The 18392-nt window shown below is 47.3% G+C and overlaps 1 protein-coding gene across 4 annotated transcripts in view; it reads right to left on the reverse strand.

The window, feature by feature from the left end:
• Positions 1–6415: 6415 nt before the first annotated feature.
• Positions 6416–18392, reverse strand: part of HTT (huntingtin) — an 81327-nt gene continuing 69350 nt past the window's right edge. For 3 of the 4 annotated variants that reach the window (XM_072126159.1, XM_072126158.1, XM_072126160.1), the window contains 11 exons: positions 17805–17887; positions 17050–17180; positions 16843–16972; positions 16104–16259; positions 14563–14753; positions 14233–14347; positions 13630–13843; positions 13312–13417; positions 12923–13085; positions 11193–11353; positions 6416–10181 (listed from right to left, as the gene is read on the reverse strand). In XM_072126159.1, the coding sequence (XP_071982260.1) occupies positions 9968–10181; positions 11193–11353; positions 12923–13085; positions 13312–13417; positions 13630–13843; positions 14233–14347; positions 14563–14753; positions 16104–16259; positions 16843–16972; positions 17050–17180; positions 17805–17887 (1664 nt within the window). In that variant the 3' untranslated portion in view covers positions 6416–9967. The remainder of the gene's footprint in view (positions 10182–11192; positions 11354–12922; positions 13086–13311; positions 13418–13629; positions 13844–14232; positions 14348–14562; positions 14754–16103; positions 16260–16842; positions 16973–17049; positions 17181–17804; positions 17888–18392) is intronic. The other variant, XR_011849911.1, reaches the window with a different exon arrangement.

An 18392-nucleotide genomic window follows, 5' to 3' on the forward strand; every position in this document is an offset into this window, starting at 1 on the left:
GCGGTAAACCGATCGCCGGGGACATTTTCCTGCACCTTGCCGCCTGGACATCGCTCCCACCGCCGAGGGCACTGTGACAGCGCTCCAGCCAGCCCTTTATCCTGCTGGAGGCGCCATCCTGTGGACTCCCCTGCGCTGCCTGAGGCCTAGGCGCGCAGGGTTAACCCTGTCACTGCTGGACTGATCCAGGACCAGGTAGGGAAGTAATTCCCCTGCTGCTGCCCACCTCTGCCCTGGGGACCCCAAGCTATACAGCCCAGCACTGAGTCCTCCATATTCCCAGAGATCCCCTGTTCCTGGGTTCTGTTTTATATTAACCCTTGCAGTGCCGCTGCAATACTCCACGTGGGTTTGGACTGTATCTCTGCTAACTACTGGACGCTAGGCTTCCTGATTGTTTATCACTGGCCCCCCCCTGCCCAGACGCCATGGGTAATCGGAGGAAGACGGCTAAAATGCTCAAAGCAGCGTCCGGGGTGTCTGCACCTCCTTCGGATGATGAATCCGTCCATGGGGATCCTCCATTCCAGTCCCTGGAACCCCTGGATGCGCAGGAATGCTCCACATCACAAGCCGTTCTGGAGCAGATACAGTCAAACGCTGCCAAAAAGTTAGGGAGATTCTCCCGCACACAGCCTTGCTCTCCTCAGGGGTCCCCAAACTCCTCTCCCTCCCTCTTTGAAGGCTCCCAGAGCCCGCCACAGCTTGTAAGCTATGAAGAGGGTGCTGATCCGTCTGACGCGGCCACGGAGTTGGATCGGAAATTTGCAGAGGTGCTGGCGGCCATTAACGGATGCCAATCCAAACTGGTCACCAAGGTGGATGAGCTGCGACAGGACTTTGTTCTATTACGACATGATGTCCACAAAGCCAAAGAGCGAATTACTGAAACTGAACGCAGAATATCTGATGTGGAGGACGTCCAGAGGCCTATGCCGACACAGATCAGAGAGCTTCAGCGCCAAATGTCTGCATCCATCGACAGAGCTGATGACCTCGAAAACCGCCTGCGACGGAACAACGTCAGAGTGGTTGGTCTCCCCGAAAAAGTGGAAGGGTCTGACCCTGTATCCTTTTTTGAAAATTGGCTCAAAAATATGCTTCCTGCAGATACCTTCTCCCCGTTCTTCACAGTGGAAAGGGCCCATCGCGTGCCATCCCGCCCTGGCCCCCCAGGGGGCAATCCGAGACCCTTCCTGGCCCGGCTGCTGCACTTTAGGGACAGGGACTCTATCCTCAGGGCTGTCCGTACCAAGGGAGAAATTCTCTATGCCAACAGCAGAGTGTCCTTCTACCCTGATTTCTCTGCATCCGTCAGGAAACAGCGAGCACAATTCACCGAGGTCCGTGCCCGTCTCCGTGACAAGGGGTATAAATACTCCATGATGTACCCTTCCAAGCTCCGAATTGTGGACGGCCAGAAGACTCGTTTCTTCACCTGCCCAACCGAAGCACTTCACTGGGCTGACGCAGCCCCTCGGGCTCCTGCTGGAAGGCCCGCACCTCCTGAGTGACTGGACTCACATATCCTTTTATCTGATGTGCTATGACAATGCTGGACTTAGTCCTGAATAGTTATCTAGGGGTCCCAAATCACTGTTACAGTTTTCTAATATTTGTTTACACATTACGTGCCTCACAAATGTACCCTGTGATTGATTTGTGTTCTCTGTTTGGTCATATCGACCAGTGCGCCACATATGGCACTTCATTCTTTCCCTATTCCCCCCCCTCCTCCTCTCCCCTCCCCCTTCCCCCTCCCCTCCCCCTTCCCCCATCCCCTATCTCCTCTTTGGTTTTCTCTAAATATGGCTGCCTAATAACCTCCTGATCATATATACATTAAGGGTTGAAGGTCCCGGGACAAATGGTGTAGGTTTGTCTTGAGTTAGGGACCACTGTTCTACTCTTTGATTGTTATTGGGTATAGGTCTACACTACTGCTGTTAGGGTGTTAGACAGGGGGTTTGTATTCTTGGGATTGTTAGTTCAGTTCTGTTATATTTGTTATGCTCACTGTTGTCTGTCTGTCTATGTCTTTGTGGTATGAAAGGATGAATGCTTGGTTGCTCACGTCTCCTTCCCCACACCCCTTTCCCTTCCGCTAAGATGTCTTCACTTAAGGTAATGAGCTGGAATGTGAGGGGACTTAATTCTAAATTCAAGAGGGCTCTGATGTTAGATGTCATTAAGCGTCAAGCCCCTCACATTGTATGTATCCAAGAGACACACCTTACGGGTCAGAAGGTCCTCTCCCTGAAGCGGGCCTGGGTGGCTAGAGGGTATCATTCCTCCTACTCTGTCTACGCTAGGGGAGTATCCATACTCATATCCAAAGCGCTTCCCATAGAGGTCATACAGGTAGCGCCGGATCACTTTGGCCGGTACGTGGTCATACATTGTGCCTTGTGGGGCTTTACCTTTACTATAGCGTCTATTTATGTCCCCCCTCCCTTTGATCCAGCTGTATTGCACCTAATATCCAGTAAGCTGGCTGCTATGCCTCCCAGTCCGATACTCTGCATTGGTGACTTCAATGCAGTCCCTAATCCCTCCTTAGATCGTACAAGTGGTCTGGACACAGGCTCGGTCCGTCTGAACGAGTGGCTCACTTCTCTAGACCTCGCCGATGTTTGGCGTAGTAAACACCCTCAAGAGAGAGAATATTCATTCTATTCCTCTGTGCACAGGAGCTTCTCTCGGATTGATCTGGCCTTTGTCTCCCCTGATATGTTGCCGCACGTTGACCAGGTATCCTATTGCCCACGCAGTGCATCAGACCACTCCGCCTTGCTCATTAGTCTCCTTATAGGCCCCCCCAGCGACTCCCGCGTATGGCGCCTGCACCCGGCTTGGCTCCTGTCCCCAGCGGTCCTGAGTACTGTCAGGGCTGCGCACAGCGAGTTCTGGGATGTACACTCAACCCATCCTGATCCTCTCCTAGTCTGGGACTCGTACAAGTCCTCGGTGCGGGGAGCATTCATGTCAGGTGTAGCTGGCCATAGAAAGTCTCTAAACGCGCAGGAGGAGAGGCTGACCGCTGCACTGGTAAATGCAGAAAAGGAGTATCTAGAGAAACCTACTCCGGGGAATAAAAAGACTTGGGCTCAGGCGCAGAGGAACCATCTAGCTGTAGTGAAGGAGCGCACCAGTAAGCGCCTGCTAGCCAGGGAAGCGTCCATCTTTGAATTCGGAGATAAAAATGGGAAGCTGCTTGCGTATTTATCGCGGGCTGAACGTCCTTGTGCTTCCGTTCCCTCTATCCTTAACAGTAGTGGAACCCTGATCACAGAACCCCGGGCCATAAACATGGTATTTCATGAATTCTATTCCTCTCTTTACAGCTCCAGATTGTCCGCCTCTTCCGTCGAGATTTCCAGATTCCTTGACAGTCTTCCACTTTGGAGACTCACATCGGCACAGTCATCGGAGCTTGATGCTCCGCTCTCGGCGGAGGAGGTGGAACTGGCCATCCAATCGTTGCCCCTCGGTAAGACTCCTGGACTTGATGGGCTGGGAGGTGAGTGGTATAGGGATAACTGTGAGACCCTGGTCCCTCATCTACTTAGCCTGTACTCCGATGCGCTCGACAGTGGTTCCCTCCCTGACTCCATGCGAGAGGCCCTTATTGTAGTTCTTCCTAAGCCTGGCAAGGATCCCCTGCTTCCCGACTCGTACCGCCCAATTTCCCTCCTAAACTCAGATGTTAAAATCCTAGCAAAAATTCTGGCAACAAGGCTTAATAAAGTGATATTATCCTTGGTTCACCCGGACCAGACAGGCTTTATGCCTGGGAGGGGAACTGACATAAATATACAAAGACTACACCTGAATATAGCAGAGGCAGAGCGGTCTCCAGACCCTGGGTTTATCTTATCCTTAGACAATTGTAAGGCGTTTGACTCTGTGGAATGGGCATATCTGTGGACCCTTTTGCCTAGAATGGGTCTTGGCCCTCGATTTACAGCATTAGTTAAACTACTGTATAATGATCCCAAGGCTAGGGTACGGACCAACCTTAACATCTCACCTACTCTCCCTATGGCCAGGGGCACTAGGCAGGGCTGCCCGCTATCTCCCCTCCTCTTCGCACTTGCCATTGAGCCCCTTGCTGTGGCGATCCGTCACTCTGATAGCATTAAGGGTATTACTAGAGGTCCTATCATTGAAAAGGTATCTCTCTACGCTGATGATACACTTGTATACCTTGGAGACGTGGGCCCCTCTCTGGAATCCCTTCTGTCCCTGATAGAACGCTACGGGGGGTTCTCAGGTCTCCGGGTTAACTGGGACAAATCGGTCCTTTTCCCATTATCTGATGTAGGGGTACACTCCCTCCCCGTCCCAGTCCAGGTGGTGTCCACCTTTAAATATCTGGGAGTCCAGGTGTCACGCAAGGTCCAGGCATTCACGGAGTTAAACATTACACCCTTGATAACTGCAACGGAATCACGCCTAAAAGCCTGGTCCACTCTCCCCCTGTCTTTGTACGGGCGTATTAACATATTTAAAATGATTTTTCTCCCAAAATTTCTATACCTTTTCCATGCCTGTCCTATACTACTTCCTAAGAGTTTGTTTAAACGCTTAGACGGCATTCTCAGGTCCTTTTACTGGCAGAGTAGTGCCCCGCGGTTCAGTTTAGCGCTGCTTCAGGCTCCCAAGTCTAGGGGTGGACTGGCTGCCCCGGATCTGTATCTTTATTACCTGGCTTCCCAGCTTGTATATGCCCAGTGGTGGATAGATATAGACATGGGTAATGCAGCTACTGCACTGGCTGGTGCCCTGGTAGGTTCCTACGAGGCCCTTACAAACCTGCTGTACAGGTATAAGTCCCCATCTGATACCCCACTTCCCCTACGTACGGTAGCGGTGTGCTGGCGTAGGGCACAATCCCTGGTAGAACCGAGCAGCTCTCCCCCTCTCTCGCCTAGGACTCCATTGTGGCTCAATCCATGGCTCTCTCACTTCCTCTCCCTCCCGGGCTGGACAATGTGGGGGGCAGCAGGGGTGAAATTTGTAGGCCAGCTCTTATCCCCGGTAGCAGAGTTACTCAGCTTTAACGAGATAAGGGAGAGACATACTGTACCCAATACGGCTAGCTTCCATTACACGCAACTGCGGCACGCATTCAAAGCCCAATTCGGCTCCTTCAGCCTGACAGTGAAATTCTCCAAACTAGAGACTCTGATGAGTACCCCGGACCTCCCTAAGCCACTCACTCAGTGCTATGCTCTCCTGCAAGAGCAAAAGTCCAGACCGTTTGATAGAGCCTGTGAACGCTGGAGACAGGATATCCCTGACCTGTCAGATGATGACTGGAGGGAGGTCGAACTGTCCTACTTCACTTCTGTAGTGAGTGCGAGGGACTTCCTGATCCAATCTAAATTCCTCCATCGAGTATACTTCACCCCTGCTAGACTATTCCGCATGGGAGCAATGCCCAATGATCTTTGCTTTCGCTGTCAGGCTGAAGTCGGATCCTTCCTGCATTGTGTCTGGTCCTGCCCTAGGGTTCATGTCTTCTGGTCCGAAGTGCTGGAGTTCCTTAATCTACACTTTGATTTCCCACGCTTACTGTCTCCCTCTGTGTGTCTCCTCGGCATCATAAATGAAGCTGTCAATGGCCACTATGACAAAATTTTCTTTAGGTTTGTCTTATACTACGCCCGAAAAGTGGTGGTGATGACCTGGAAGGACCAGGAGCCCCCTCCATTAAAAAGATGGATACTACTTATTAACAGCGTCATTCCCCACTACCGGTCCCTGTATACCAACAGGAAGTGTCCCCAGAAGTTTGATCGCATCTGGTCCAGATGGTGCGCGACTCCCCATACAGCCTTATAATCACATGTGACATATACTCCTCTCCATGATGAAGGAGACTGAGCGTGCTGGTGTGTGTGTGTGTGTGTGTGTGACTGATTGTCTATGTGTCAATAGTTGTTTGTGTTGTATCAAGATGTCTGGCTGCAGTATCCTGCTGTTATCTATTGTGTAATATCCCTCAGGTAGTTTTGTAACACAGCAAGAACCTGATTGTTACCATGGCTGTTGTATAATAATCCTGTAATGGGGGGAAGGAAATATGTGGCAGACAATCTTGTTTTCTGGTTTTGTTTATTGTAATTGTATAAAATTTCAAAAATTGCAAAAATAAATACTTTTAAAAAAAAATACATACTCTTCTTTGGAACAGCCAACGGCCCAGTGCTAAGATGTTGGTCCTATCTGGACTTTCAGCAGTAACATTTAGTCATGTCCCCTATCTCCCCCCCCCCCTTATGGCTCACATCAATCTTATTTGAGGACCCTTGTTCTGGTCCATTGGGACGAGTAGGAGGATTGTGTGTGACACGGAGAATGCAGTCTGTAGTACAGCGGATCACAAAGAAATAGGACAAGAAGAAGGACATTTTATGGTTTAACAATTCTTTAATTGAAGTGTGCAATATAACCAGCAATCTTTAATTTAAACATACATCTTAATATATTCTCTGTTATAGTGTGAAAACAAGCGCCGGGCTCCGGGGACTTCCTATCATAGCCCAGGGGGGAGATTACAAAGTGGTCTGTTCCAGGAAACGCTGAGGTACGGACCCAAACATCATGCAGGAACCTAGTCCCATGAAGATGGATGATCGGATACGAGCGGTACAGAGGAACGGAGGGAGCAGCTCTTATACGCCTCTACTATGAGGGCAGGAGATTGTAGTGAATATCTTATAGAGGGGGATAAGGTAATGACAATTCCACCAATTCCATAGTTATAGTCACGACGCTCTAGAGCAAAGAATTTGATGGATGTTTTTTTTTTTTTTAACACAAAACAGCCAAATAAAACCTGTGTTCTAAAGGTCCAGGGCAATCGCACCAAACACCAGGTTGTCGTGGGCACAAGAAATCTTAGAGAACTCAGAATCATGATATTTATAGTTTTCCATAGGAGTTCAAATACAGATTATAGGAGAAGACGTCAGAACCAATAGAACATTAAAATATGGGCGGTTTGGGCAGCAGCCCGGGGCCCAAGTCTTCGCGGGGCCCCTTAGCCTGTAGACATAATAAAGAGGGAACTTTAACCCTGAAATCCTCATAAAGCTATACCGGCTCTTAACATGTGTATACAAGAGGCCTTCCAGGACCTTTGCAGGAACTACAGAAGTGGAATCTGACTAGTTCTGCACGGTTCTGGTCGCATTTGTAAACAATAAATGTCAAAATATTAAAACAAAATTGACTACATGGACAGTGGGCGAAATTTTTCATACAGCCCAGGGTCCATGGTAGTCCTTATGTCTAATACGGGGTAAGCAGGAAACAAATCTCTCTGCCGTCCACCGACTGGAACAAAAACGGTGCCAAGAAAACGTCTGAGGCTTCTAAAAACTGCAACTGGAAAAAGGTCTAATAAAATCAGAGTTTTCTGATCCTAATTGTCATACAAAAACAGAGGGAACTGGTCACCAGATTAGGAGCCCCACCGGCAAAATGTCCGCCCGCCGCTCGAGTTTAGGGCGATCTCAGCTCTATCCACTCTTTCTAAACTAGTTGTTATACATTGTAGACACCGGCAGCCCTTGGCGCATGCACATTAGATACTCTATGTAGAAATTAGGACCTCCACTAGGGTCCTCCATAAGACCTATACAATCTTCTGATAATTCAGCAAGTGTCTCTTTGCAAGTTTATTAGACGTAAACTGATGTCTCATAGATCTGCATAGGGAGACTTGCCTCTGGCTGACGAGGCCTACAATTGTGTAAGGGAGAGATCGTGAGCCCAGTGGCAAGTCCAGCTGGACCAGGAGAAGTATACTTTACTATTTCTCTTACATCTCCTGGAAAACCCCATTAATGTAAGCTTCTAGTATAGAGAGTCATTTTATGGTCCCTGTATCACCTTAGATGGGGGTCAAACACCCAGCCCCCGCACATAGTGGATGAAGGATAGGTCAACAGTATCAAAAGAAACGCACATGGACCAGAAGACCCCTTTAAGATCTGTCTAGATCCACATTTATAATCAGGTTCAGTTTCCAGCCCACTATATTAAAAAAAATTATAAAAATCTAAAAATAATAAAATTTCTTGTGCTTTGCAGAAGTGTTCCGTATTCCACCAGCTACAATGTAGACTTGTGTTTCCATGGTGACAGACTACAAACAATCCCTTTGTATTCTGATCCTATAGTTTGTCCTTTATTACCATCTTTAGCTTAGGAAAACCAAGGAGTCACATCTCCCGTCATTTTGTTGCATGTTATCCGGCGGAGATGGATATATATATATTTTTAATAAAGGGACCTGAACCCCTATAAAAGCCACTGGACCCTTTGTATTGTCATTAAATTACTTCAAAACCATAAGATATTAAATTCTATCAAAATTTTAGGTAGAATTCCCCATTAGGTGGCGCCACATGCTCCAATAATATTATCTGTACTAATACTGTGTATCCATGTTATGACACTTATCTCGCCTCTATGTATCCAGGCGGTTATGTTTGGGCCACAGAATGACCAAGGAAGCGGGTCAGTACCGGAGAGATGAATGTGGCAGAGCGGCTTTGTAATTGTAGCGGGTGGTTTTACAATTATACATATCTTACACAGTATAGAAATAGAAGTTAAAACCATTTATAACCAAATTAATTAAAGGAAACCAGGAAATTACTGCAATGCCCGTTCAAGCAGCGATGACCCCACCCACCACATCTGATCCAAGAACGCAACACAAAACTCCCGAATAGTGAGGACTACAACACGTCACCGCCATTAGCACCTACACGTGACGCATATTTTACAACTCTTCTTACTCCATTCTTGAATTCTTTTGCAGTCTATTGTAAATAAAACAGGACCACCTGTGAACAGCTCCGCCCATGTGATCGATGTTGGTCACAAGGTCATGACCACCTGTGACCAGCTCCGCCTATGTGATCGATGGTGGTCACCAGGTCATGACCAGCTACGTCCATGTGATCGATGGTAGTCACCAGGTCATGACCAGCTACGTCCATGTGATCGATGGTGGTCACCAGGTCATGACCAGCTACGTCCATGTGATCGATGGTGGTCACCAGGTCATGACCACCTGTGACCAGCTCCATCCATGTGATCGATAGTGGTCACCAGGTCATGACTACCTATAATCAGCTCAGCCCATGACATAGATTGTGGTCACCAGATCAGGGACCTCCTATAACCAGCTTCACCCATGTGAATGATGGTGGTCAGCAGAACAGGACCTCCTATAACAAGCACAACCCATTTGTTTGGCATTAGTCAGAGGACAGAACTTCCTGTAACCAGCTCCGCCCCTGTGATCAACAGTGATCACCAGCTTATGACTTCCTATAACCAAGTCCACCCATGTGATCGGTGGTGGTCACCAGGTAAGAACTTCCTGTAACTAGCTCCACCTATGTGATCGATGGTGGCCACCAGGTCAGGTGGTTATTAGGCAAACTGAAAAATCACAATCTTAAGAAGAGTCTGCAAGAAGAGACTTGTATTACTTCTCTTCTGATATGAGGTGGGGGTTCTGCTTTAATGAGGTCACCCTCCGTTAATACTTGTTACACATGGCGGTCACTACCAGCACATGGGGGCTAAGGTCGCGGTGCAACGTGCCACTGTGGGGACACTCCACAAAGTATTACTGATGGACCCTCAGAGGAGGGGAGACGACAACTGATTGGACTGTAGAATATGGATTAGTGGTGCCGCTTTGTGTTGTCAGAGGAGTAAAACGTGTGTATGGACAGGACATTTACATTCACTGTATTAGAGAAGAAGAAAAAAAAAAACTATTGGTGATCAGAAGATATTTACAAGAAGCGACATTCAGAGCAGAGTGCGAGTCACAGTGACTCCGGGGTGGGGTTGGTGACAACGTTCGGACGTGAGGCCTTGCAGTCTCTGATCTCGTTAGGTTACGACCGGCCTCACCCCTTAAAAAAAGTGCCTAGAAAACGGTAATCTTGTGCACATTCTGCAAGCACGTCAACAGACTGTGGTAGGGGCTCCCGGGGGCCGCCACCAGCTCAAACACCGACTGAAAAGCTCTGCGGTCCAGTTCTTCATCTATCTGATGCTTGTAAAAGTCTATGGCCACCAAACAGAAGAGGTTGACGTCTACGAGCTCAGATTTGCCCATTCTGCTGATCACGTGCGGTAAGCTGCAACCAAAGTTAAGGAGAACATAGAACATATACAAGTACTGAAGTTATTTATATTTACCACCAGATAAGGGATAACAAGGCGATCGATCTGACTGCTGGAACCATTGCTTTCAGCTACCTTTGTCAGCAGGACACAAGCTTGTCCGGTCCCTCCACCCACTATTGTCCTCCTGACAAGAGTGTGCCCAGTCTCGTATGACTGCTGGGACCCCTCCAATCAGCTCGTTATCCCCTATGCATGGGATGCTTGGGCATAACTTTAATACTTAGGAGAACCCAAGTACTGTAAGTAATACATAGACAATTCTCATGATTGGTAAGGGGACTATCTGTGAGACCCCAGTGCCCGGAAACTCACCCACAATATACCAGATAAGGTTTGATGGTGGAATAACCCCTTTAAAGTATAAAAACGTTTGTCTTATTCTGTACCAAGCAAAAATGAGCAATTCTCTAATTTACTCTAATTAGCGATCTGCAGGTGTTTAGCTGCTAACAGAGGTTTTACCTTGTCCCTCCAGGCTAATCTCCATTTGCCATGCTTTCTGGTAACCATGGGAAACCATATAGGACAGCTAGAGAAACGCAGAGGCTTGTTGGCAGTAGTAGAGGAGTGCACGAAAATAGGACCCTGAGTGATGTCACAAGCATGTGACTCATCACATGCTTCAGGTCAACCGATTACAAACATGCTGTCCTGATTCATATGAATGCCCTTAGTGCTCGGGCCCGAGTGCCCTTTGCTGATGTCACAACCAGGAAGTGCTGCTAAATATGATTGTATAAGAAGGGATGATACATATCTCAGGATAGGAAGAAGAAGCCAGCAGCATGATACAGGTATCGTGCGAATTGTTGTCAAAGGCTCTCTCCAACTGTACTAACACTATTTTACTCTCTTATTTCCATCATGTCCGTAGTTACAAATTATAAAAGGGCAAACCATAGAAGCACCTAGAGACTGGAAGCACTGAGCTGCTGCCAAGCGGATAAGTGGATTAAGGATACATGGCGGAGATCCACTTGCTGGTGGAAGCGCTGACGAAGAAGCAGGAGAGGCTCCACATGGCCATGGCCACCGGTGTCCTCTGCGTGAAGTTTGAGAGGGACAACATGACCCAATCGCGCACCATGGAGGACTGTCCTGTGGCGTGCAACGTCTGAAACACCTGCAGAGAAGACGGAGAGATGACACAATCTGCATGTAAGAATCCTACCTGGATTTGTATAGTAATCATGCACTGGGTGGCAGCACTTATACTGTAATCTGTTGATATTACAAGACCCGATGCCTCTGCTGCCCTCCCTGCCAGTCACATAAGTCAGGGGATATTATGGTGTGACATCCTTCTGGTGCTGTGATCCGGATCTTACACTTCCCATACTTGCATGACACATTGACAATTAGGATTTAGCACCGGGTGACCGGGCAGTTCGGTCAGGATATACAAAGTGTAAAAAGTATCAACTTCTCCTTTGCTACTTAAAGGGCAACTCCACCCTGGCCAGTGCTCATAAGAACGGATATAACAATGGATCAATGACAATAGTATAAGATGGTATTTGCAGCCATTTATTCCATGTAAATAATGAATAATATGTATATGTGAGAGAGGCAGAGCTGTGAGAGATCTCTTCTCAGGCTTAGCCCAATATGGTCCCCATCCCTCTGGCGCTCTGCAGATATGAGAGCCGATGCCAGGGTGCCCGCCGTGAGATTCAGCAGACTGTCACCGGCGCTGCCCGCAGGAGGCCTGTGCATTGCAGGAACTCACTCATACATGGCAGGGAAAGGCGTAACTGGCGCGTTGCATGGTGCTGGCTCCCATCTCACAATTCTAATCTCCATAATACGTTCCCCCAAGTGCACAGTGAATGGGGTAGGCTCCATTATTATGCCAGGCTCATGTCAGCACACTGCTGGCGGCCTCAGGATAGAGAAAGTTATAATACACGTCACCTCTGCACCGCCATCACCCCTCCTGCATATATTATACAGAAATTATATATAGAGACAGCACCAAAGCTTCTCCCAATACAGAGCAGGCCAGCAGAAGGGAAGGGGCGAAGAACAGATGTTAGAACATTATAGCGCTGTTATTCCCACCAAGTTCCTGATACTAGAGAAGTGGCCAATTAGAAAGGGAACCACTACATCAATACCCAAACCATTTTAGCTCAAAAATGCCCATCCTCTGAAGTCATGGAGAATCTCAGGGCAAGTTCCTAAGGGGTCTATGAATCCACTGCTTTGGTGAAGCCAGGGTCACATCCCTACACATACCCTGGTGGAGGGGGTCTCTGCTTACAAGCTGGAGGACTGCAGCCGATTTAGAGACCCCCTCCACCAGGGTATGTGTAGGGATGTGACCCTGGCTTCACCAGCTACACTGCTTACATGCTGGAGGACTGCAGCCGATTCAGTGTAGCTGGTGAAGCCAGCGTCGGATTACTACATATAATCTGGGGAAGTGTACAGACTATGGAAAGCGACCTACAGACTGCTTAATGGTTGTAAACTAGACGGCCCGGCTCATTTCATTTAAGTTGTTGACCATTTAAACTAAGCCTAAAGCTTTAAGTATAAGATCCTAATAGGGTTATCCGTGCAGTCATTACTATATACGTGTCCTCCCCCAACTCCATTATCACCATTCCCATATTAGTGGTTGGAGAAGCGTATGAATGTCCACGAAATGCCCCTCCAACCACAGAGACTTCAGAACAAAACCCATTACCTTGTACACGACTGTGGCCATGAACTGCGGATAGGGCTGCTGGTTGGATAGGAACTCCCCGATGACTTTATTCATTACGTCCTGAGGCGGGAAGAAATCATCCAAGAACTGAGGGAGGATCCTCGCCACGACTCTCGCCTCAAATGGGAACCCTTTCCGTATCCTAAGATGAAAAATTACGATACTCATAGATATACCTGTTGATATAGTGACCGAGCGCCACGGAGAGAACTTATTACAGGGGAGGCGCTGGATGTTACATAAGGAATTAAATGAAAAATTATTCTGAATTTAAGAAGCAACCAAGTGACCCAACTTTCCTAGACACCGGAAAGGAAAGTCCATTGCTATGTAAAACTATCAAATTGCTACTCGTTTCATTACATTACCTATCAAATAGCACAGATACCCGCTCCATGGCTACGATCACGGACTCACTATCAGGAGCCGCAGGACTCGGATCCGTTGTACGTCCGGGGCTAAACTTCTCTTTTCCTATGTAAAAAAACAAAAAGTAAATCTGGTGTTTGCTTGTCCTCTGGGCTTCCGACGCGTTCGCCAGTGCAGACAATATAATCAAAATGTTCATACTGCCAACTTTATTTCCCTTATTCATAGGCCGTGTCAGGAACTGCAGCTGATCTGATGATGGGGGATGAACATACCTATAGAGAAGAGCTGTATATACATAGCATACGAGCTCTCACCTGTGTACATACAGGTCAGCATTAGACCTAAAGCAGTCATGGCTCTGTGGGGACTGTGCATATTGACCCTGTCCACGCTCAGTTTCACCAGCGCCTCTCCATCCAACCTGGAGAGCTGCTCAGACAGCAGGAGGCGCTCCAAGCCCCTCAGGACGCAGTGGTAGATCATGGACGGTGTGGATTCTTCACTCCCCGACACCATCACCCCGCACATCTAAAAACAGATAGGACAACACAGAAATGTAAGAAGAAACCTGGCTGATATTATGGTAGAATCAATGTGGGGGCTTAAAGGGCATCTACCACCAGGATGAAGGACTAAATGCAAATGAGCCCGAGAGGCTCCAGGCTCCATAGGTGGAAATGGAGCCTGGAGCCCCTTAGGCTCATTTTCATATAGTCTTTCATCCTGGTGGTAGATGCCCTTTAACATGAAGGTTTTGCAGAGGTCTCAGAAGTCGGACCAACACTTATGGCGTGGGCCTAAGCCCTACACCATTGCGTTCAATAGTGGGGAAAATTAACCCTTCAAGCCTCACATGCGACAAGGGGCGGGATATGGGGCTCACTCAATTCAATGGATATAATGTATGGCCTTGGTACCTGTATGATGCCTGCGGTGAATTCTGGCCCAACATCCAGAGGGTAGTTCTCTATCAAGTAGAAGGCGGCTGCACACATCACCAGAACGTGCTGCTGATTGTGAAGATTGACACAGCTACAGGAAAGGGAGATGGGGGAGATTATTATCACCTCGAAGGAAAAACTTTTATAGCATATGACTCGGCTGGGTCATGTATATGGAGAATGACTATGTAAAAGTCCACTGTGCGGCGGACAACGTGGACCAGGACCAACAACTGAGCAATGGGATGGATGGTGTTAGACCTCTGCTGACACTTATATGGCCTCCCCCACCAGTAGGACACTTACTGTGCGATGCCCCTCAGATTGGAGAGCAGGTAGTCGCTGATGATGGGGATGAGCTGTTTGGCCGTGTCGTCCAGTAGGTCACACTCCAGCACGTATAGGATGCCATGCAGCGCTCCGATGCGGCTCGGCATGTGAGTGCTCCGCAGCGTGGACTCCAGGAGGCGGCTGACCGGCTCCGCAATCGCTTTATCCTGAAAACACGAGGCAACATTGGTCTCTGTCCAGAAGGACACAACTACATCTTTATACAATACACTCGAGCACTCAAATTCGGCAAAATTCAGACAACGTCCATCAGAGAGCGATAGAATATAAAATATATAAAATGACAATAATGATCTTAATTTATATAGCGCCATCATATTCTGTAGCGCTTAACGTATCATAGGGGACACGTGCACAAAAAATCCTACATTACGGAGTACACACAGTCATATGGATCAATGGGAGTGAGGGCCCTGCTCGCTCTGAGGTTGCAATGTTCACCTTCGTATGGGATTCCTCTGGATAAGGTCAAGTCTTATAAAAAGAGGTTGTCGTGATGGATGGCGCCTTATAAAAGTCACCCAAGTTGATCTCTAAGGATCTGGCTGTTGACGCTCAGCCATTACTATAAGAACTTGCTAGGTCCGCCAGAGCTCGTCTATGCTGCAGCTTATAAAATTAGGGGTCTGTGGAGGTCCATACGCTTTCTATACCTGTTCGCTGATTGTGCATAGACACAGGGCAGATGCCCACGATGGCTGCAGGATCATTCTGTCTTTGTAGTGAGTGGAAGGCACTACCAAGTCAAGAGAACTGGGTATAATTAAAGGTTTTGGCCGTTGGTTGAAACACATTGGTAATTTCTTCCAAAAACAGCTCCACCCCTGACCATGGGTAGTACATGGTATTACAGTTCAGCTCATTTCATCTCTATACAGCTGAGCTGCAATACCGGCACTAACCAGAAGTCAGGAGTGGCGCAGTTTTGGAGGAAAAAACAACCCCTTGAAATATCAATTTAATAATAATAATTCCTTTATTTATATAGCGCTAACAGATACCGCAGCGCTGCACAGGGCTTGCAACATCCCTCTCATCATATACCATGCAGGGATGTGTTAGGAGGCATCTGATAGTTGATCAAGTGATGCGGCAAAGTAGAGGAAAAGAGAGGGCAAGAAAAAAAAATCCAACAATAAAGATTATTTTAAGCAGAGGAGAGGCAGAAAGTGTAGCATGTATAAAGGAACTTCAGTGTGAGATATACAGTCAGGTCTAAGGTGGAAAGTTGGGTTTCTGCAGGAGATGACAATAATTTTGTATAGAGAAATTACATTGCAGTCCAGTTCTATATATGTGGGCACCAACGTCATTCGGTAATAGTAAAATCCCCCTTTCCCTCGCTGCGCAGAGTCCGCTCCTCTCCCCACGGCACCCGAGAGGCTGCCGGATAATAATCCTGAGAGCTGCAAATGAAATGGACAACACAGAGCTGGTTCTGCCGGCAATTAGGAGGCCAGACACATGGTCTCTCCCGCAGTGCGAGCTCATCTTACCATTCCCAGCACGGCCGCAGCCTTGCAGATTGCAGGCACCAGGTACTGGACGAGGATTTCGTCTTCAGACGGGTGCTGCTTGTGGAGCTCTGTTAGAGCCGTGTACATCATCTCAAACTGATTCCTTTCAGTGAATAGATCAGACACCGCCAACAACTGCAGAGGGAAGAGGGTAATGTCACCGCACAGCAATGGGGTCATGATAAAAGAACAGTCACATTAATAACCCCTGTGTACCCCCATGGACCAATGATGGGCTCTATACCAACATGTGCTGCTAACTGACCTTACACAAAAGGCATCAGGGAACCCATAGGGGACAATACACACCAAGAGGAAATGTAATGGATAATCAGATGACAGCTAAACATATATGTATGGCACAACTTATCCTGTACTCATCCCGAGTTACATCCTGTATTATACCCCAGAGCTGCACTCACTATTCTGCTGCTGGTGCAGTCACTGTGTCAAACTTTAGAGCTGCAATCTTGCACAATACATTGGTAGCTCCCTGTTACTCTGGTAGTGTCCCTTGTACACTATAGCACCGGAGAACCATGAAAAAGAGCTTAACTGCATGTTTGATTGACAATTTACAATGAAAAGCAGCAGAATTGTGAATGCAGCTCTGGACTTTGATCCAGATTGTATTTGTGACTATATTATAGAGGAAACAGCTCATGGTTAAATAGGGCACTCATGTATGATATGTACTTTAGCTATGAACCCGACTTACCGATCTCACCACCTCACTTATCAGGATGACTGGGGTCTTCTTGCCTGTATTGGAGGGTAGAATCCACTGGCTGTACAGCTCAAGGAGAAATTGTGAACAGGAATGTATATCAACCCCGGCACGATGTTTCCTGTAAACGGACATAGGGAATATTTCACAACACAGCAAGACAATCTGCTAACATGGTTTACTCTCCACACAACAAACCTGGAGTTTATAGGAGATGTTGGGGGTGAAGACGGGGCTGGGGCATCAGTCTCATCCTCCTCATCTTCATCAATCTCCTCTTGTCTCAGAGGGGTGATATTGTTTCCCAGCCAGACAGAATGGATAGAGACCTAGAAGATGAGAACAATATGTTTTATTCTGATAACAGCGCCCCCCAGCTGTTCACAGGTTGTGTTAGGCAGTGAAGTTTTGCCTCGTTTACTTTCATGTAAAGGGCATCATTAAAATCACTTAGCACAGGGAACAGCAGAGGGGCGTCTGGTTGTAAGATATCTGGATAGAGCGGCCACTGCTCTAGCCAGTCATATTTTACTACTAAACAGAGACCAGTAAGGAAATTAGAAGAGGAAGTATAGATCTTGTGGGTCCAAGAGAAAATTCCTGCATACATTAGTTTCTTTTTTGTGATTTTTTTTTTCAGATGAAATAATATCAAAGAAAAGAAGAAAATTCAGCCTCTTAAAAAGCACCAGACTGTGAGAAGGCAGGATACAGATTTGATCCTAAAGGAACATTTTACATTAAAAAAAAAATGCAAAATGTTCCTTTAGGATCAAATCTGAACCCTGCCTCATCACAGTTTAGTTCATTTTAATTCGGCTCCACGCTTCCCAGGCACGCTGGTTTGTGCGAGGGTGCATTGGTAGACGTATGTGTATCTGAAAGCATAATAAAATGTGATGGTTGAAGCCCTCTATATCCAGCAATAAAACATCTCTCCTTAGATGACTCACTTGGCCCAGCTTATAGCTCATGTTCCCGATCTCACGTTCTGTATTGATCTGCAGTAAGAGCTTCTCATGGCTGATCAGAGCTCCTGAAATAGAGGCAAAAGTAGATTAAAGAAAAAAAAGCGGTGCATCCACAGCTATCCTGAACACATCAAACAATGGAGAATATTCCCAGCTTCAGACCATAATTATGTGTAATGAAAGAAATGGGACGTTGTGTAAGAGCAGATCCAGTGCATCCAGTGCTCTGTGCAGACCTGACATGAAAGTATTCTGGCTGGATGAGACTCAGGAGAAGGTATAATGGTCTATAATACTACAGCAGAGAATTGTGGTGCTGGGCTAAATCACACTGGGTATGAAAGGTCACCAGAGAAGGAATCCACAAGTAGAGATTAAAGTAGTAGTAAGGGAAAAGGAGAAATGATGGCTGTTATGTGCAGGGCTACAATCACATCTCGTTTTATGCTTCTGCTCAGTGTATACAACAGGAAAGCTCCCGATGTGTACACTGATTGTATCTATCTATATATAAGATGAGAGAGATAGAGAGCGAAAGACCGATAGAGAGCGAAAGACCGATAGAGAGCG

This window comes from Engystomops pustulosus, chromosome 1 (genome assembly GCF_040894005.1).
Source record: "Engystomops pustulosus chromosome 1, aEngPut4.maternal, whole genome shotgun sequence".
Classification (NCBI taxonomy): Eukaryota; Metazoa; Chordata; class Amphibia; order Anura; family Leptodactylidae; genus Engystomops; species Engystomops pustulosus.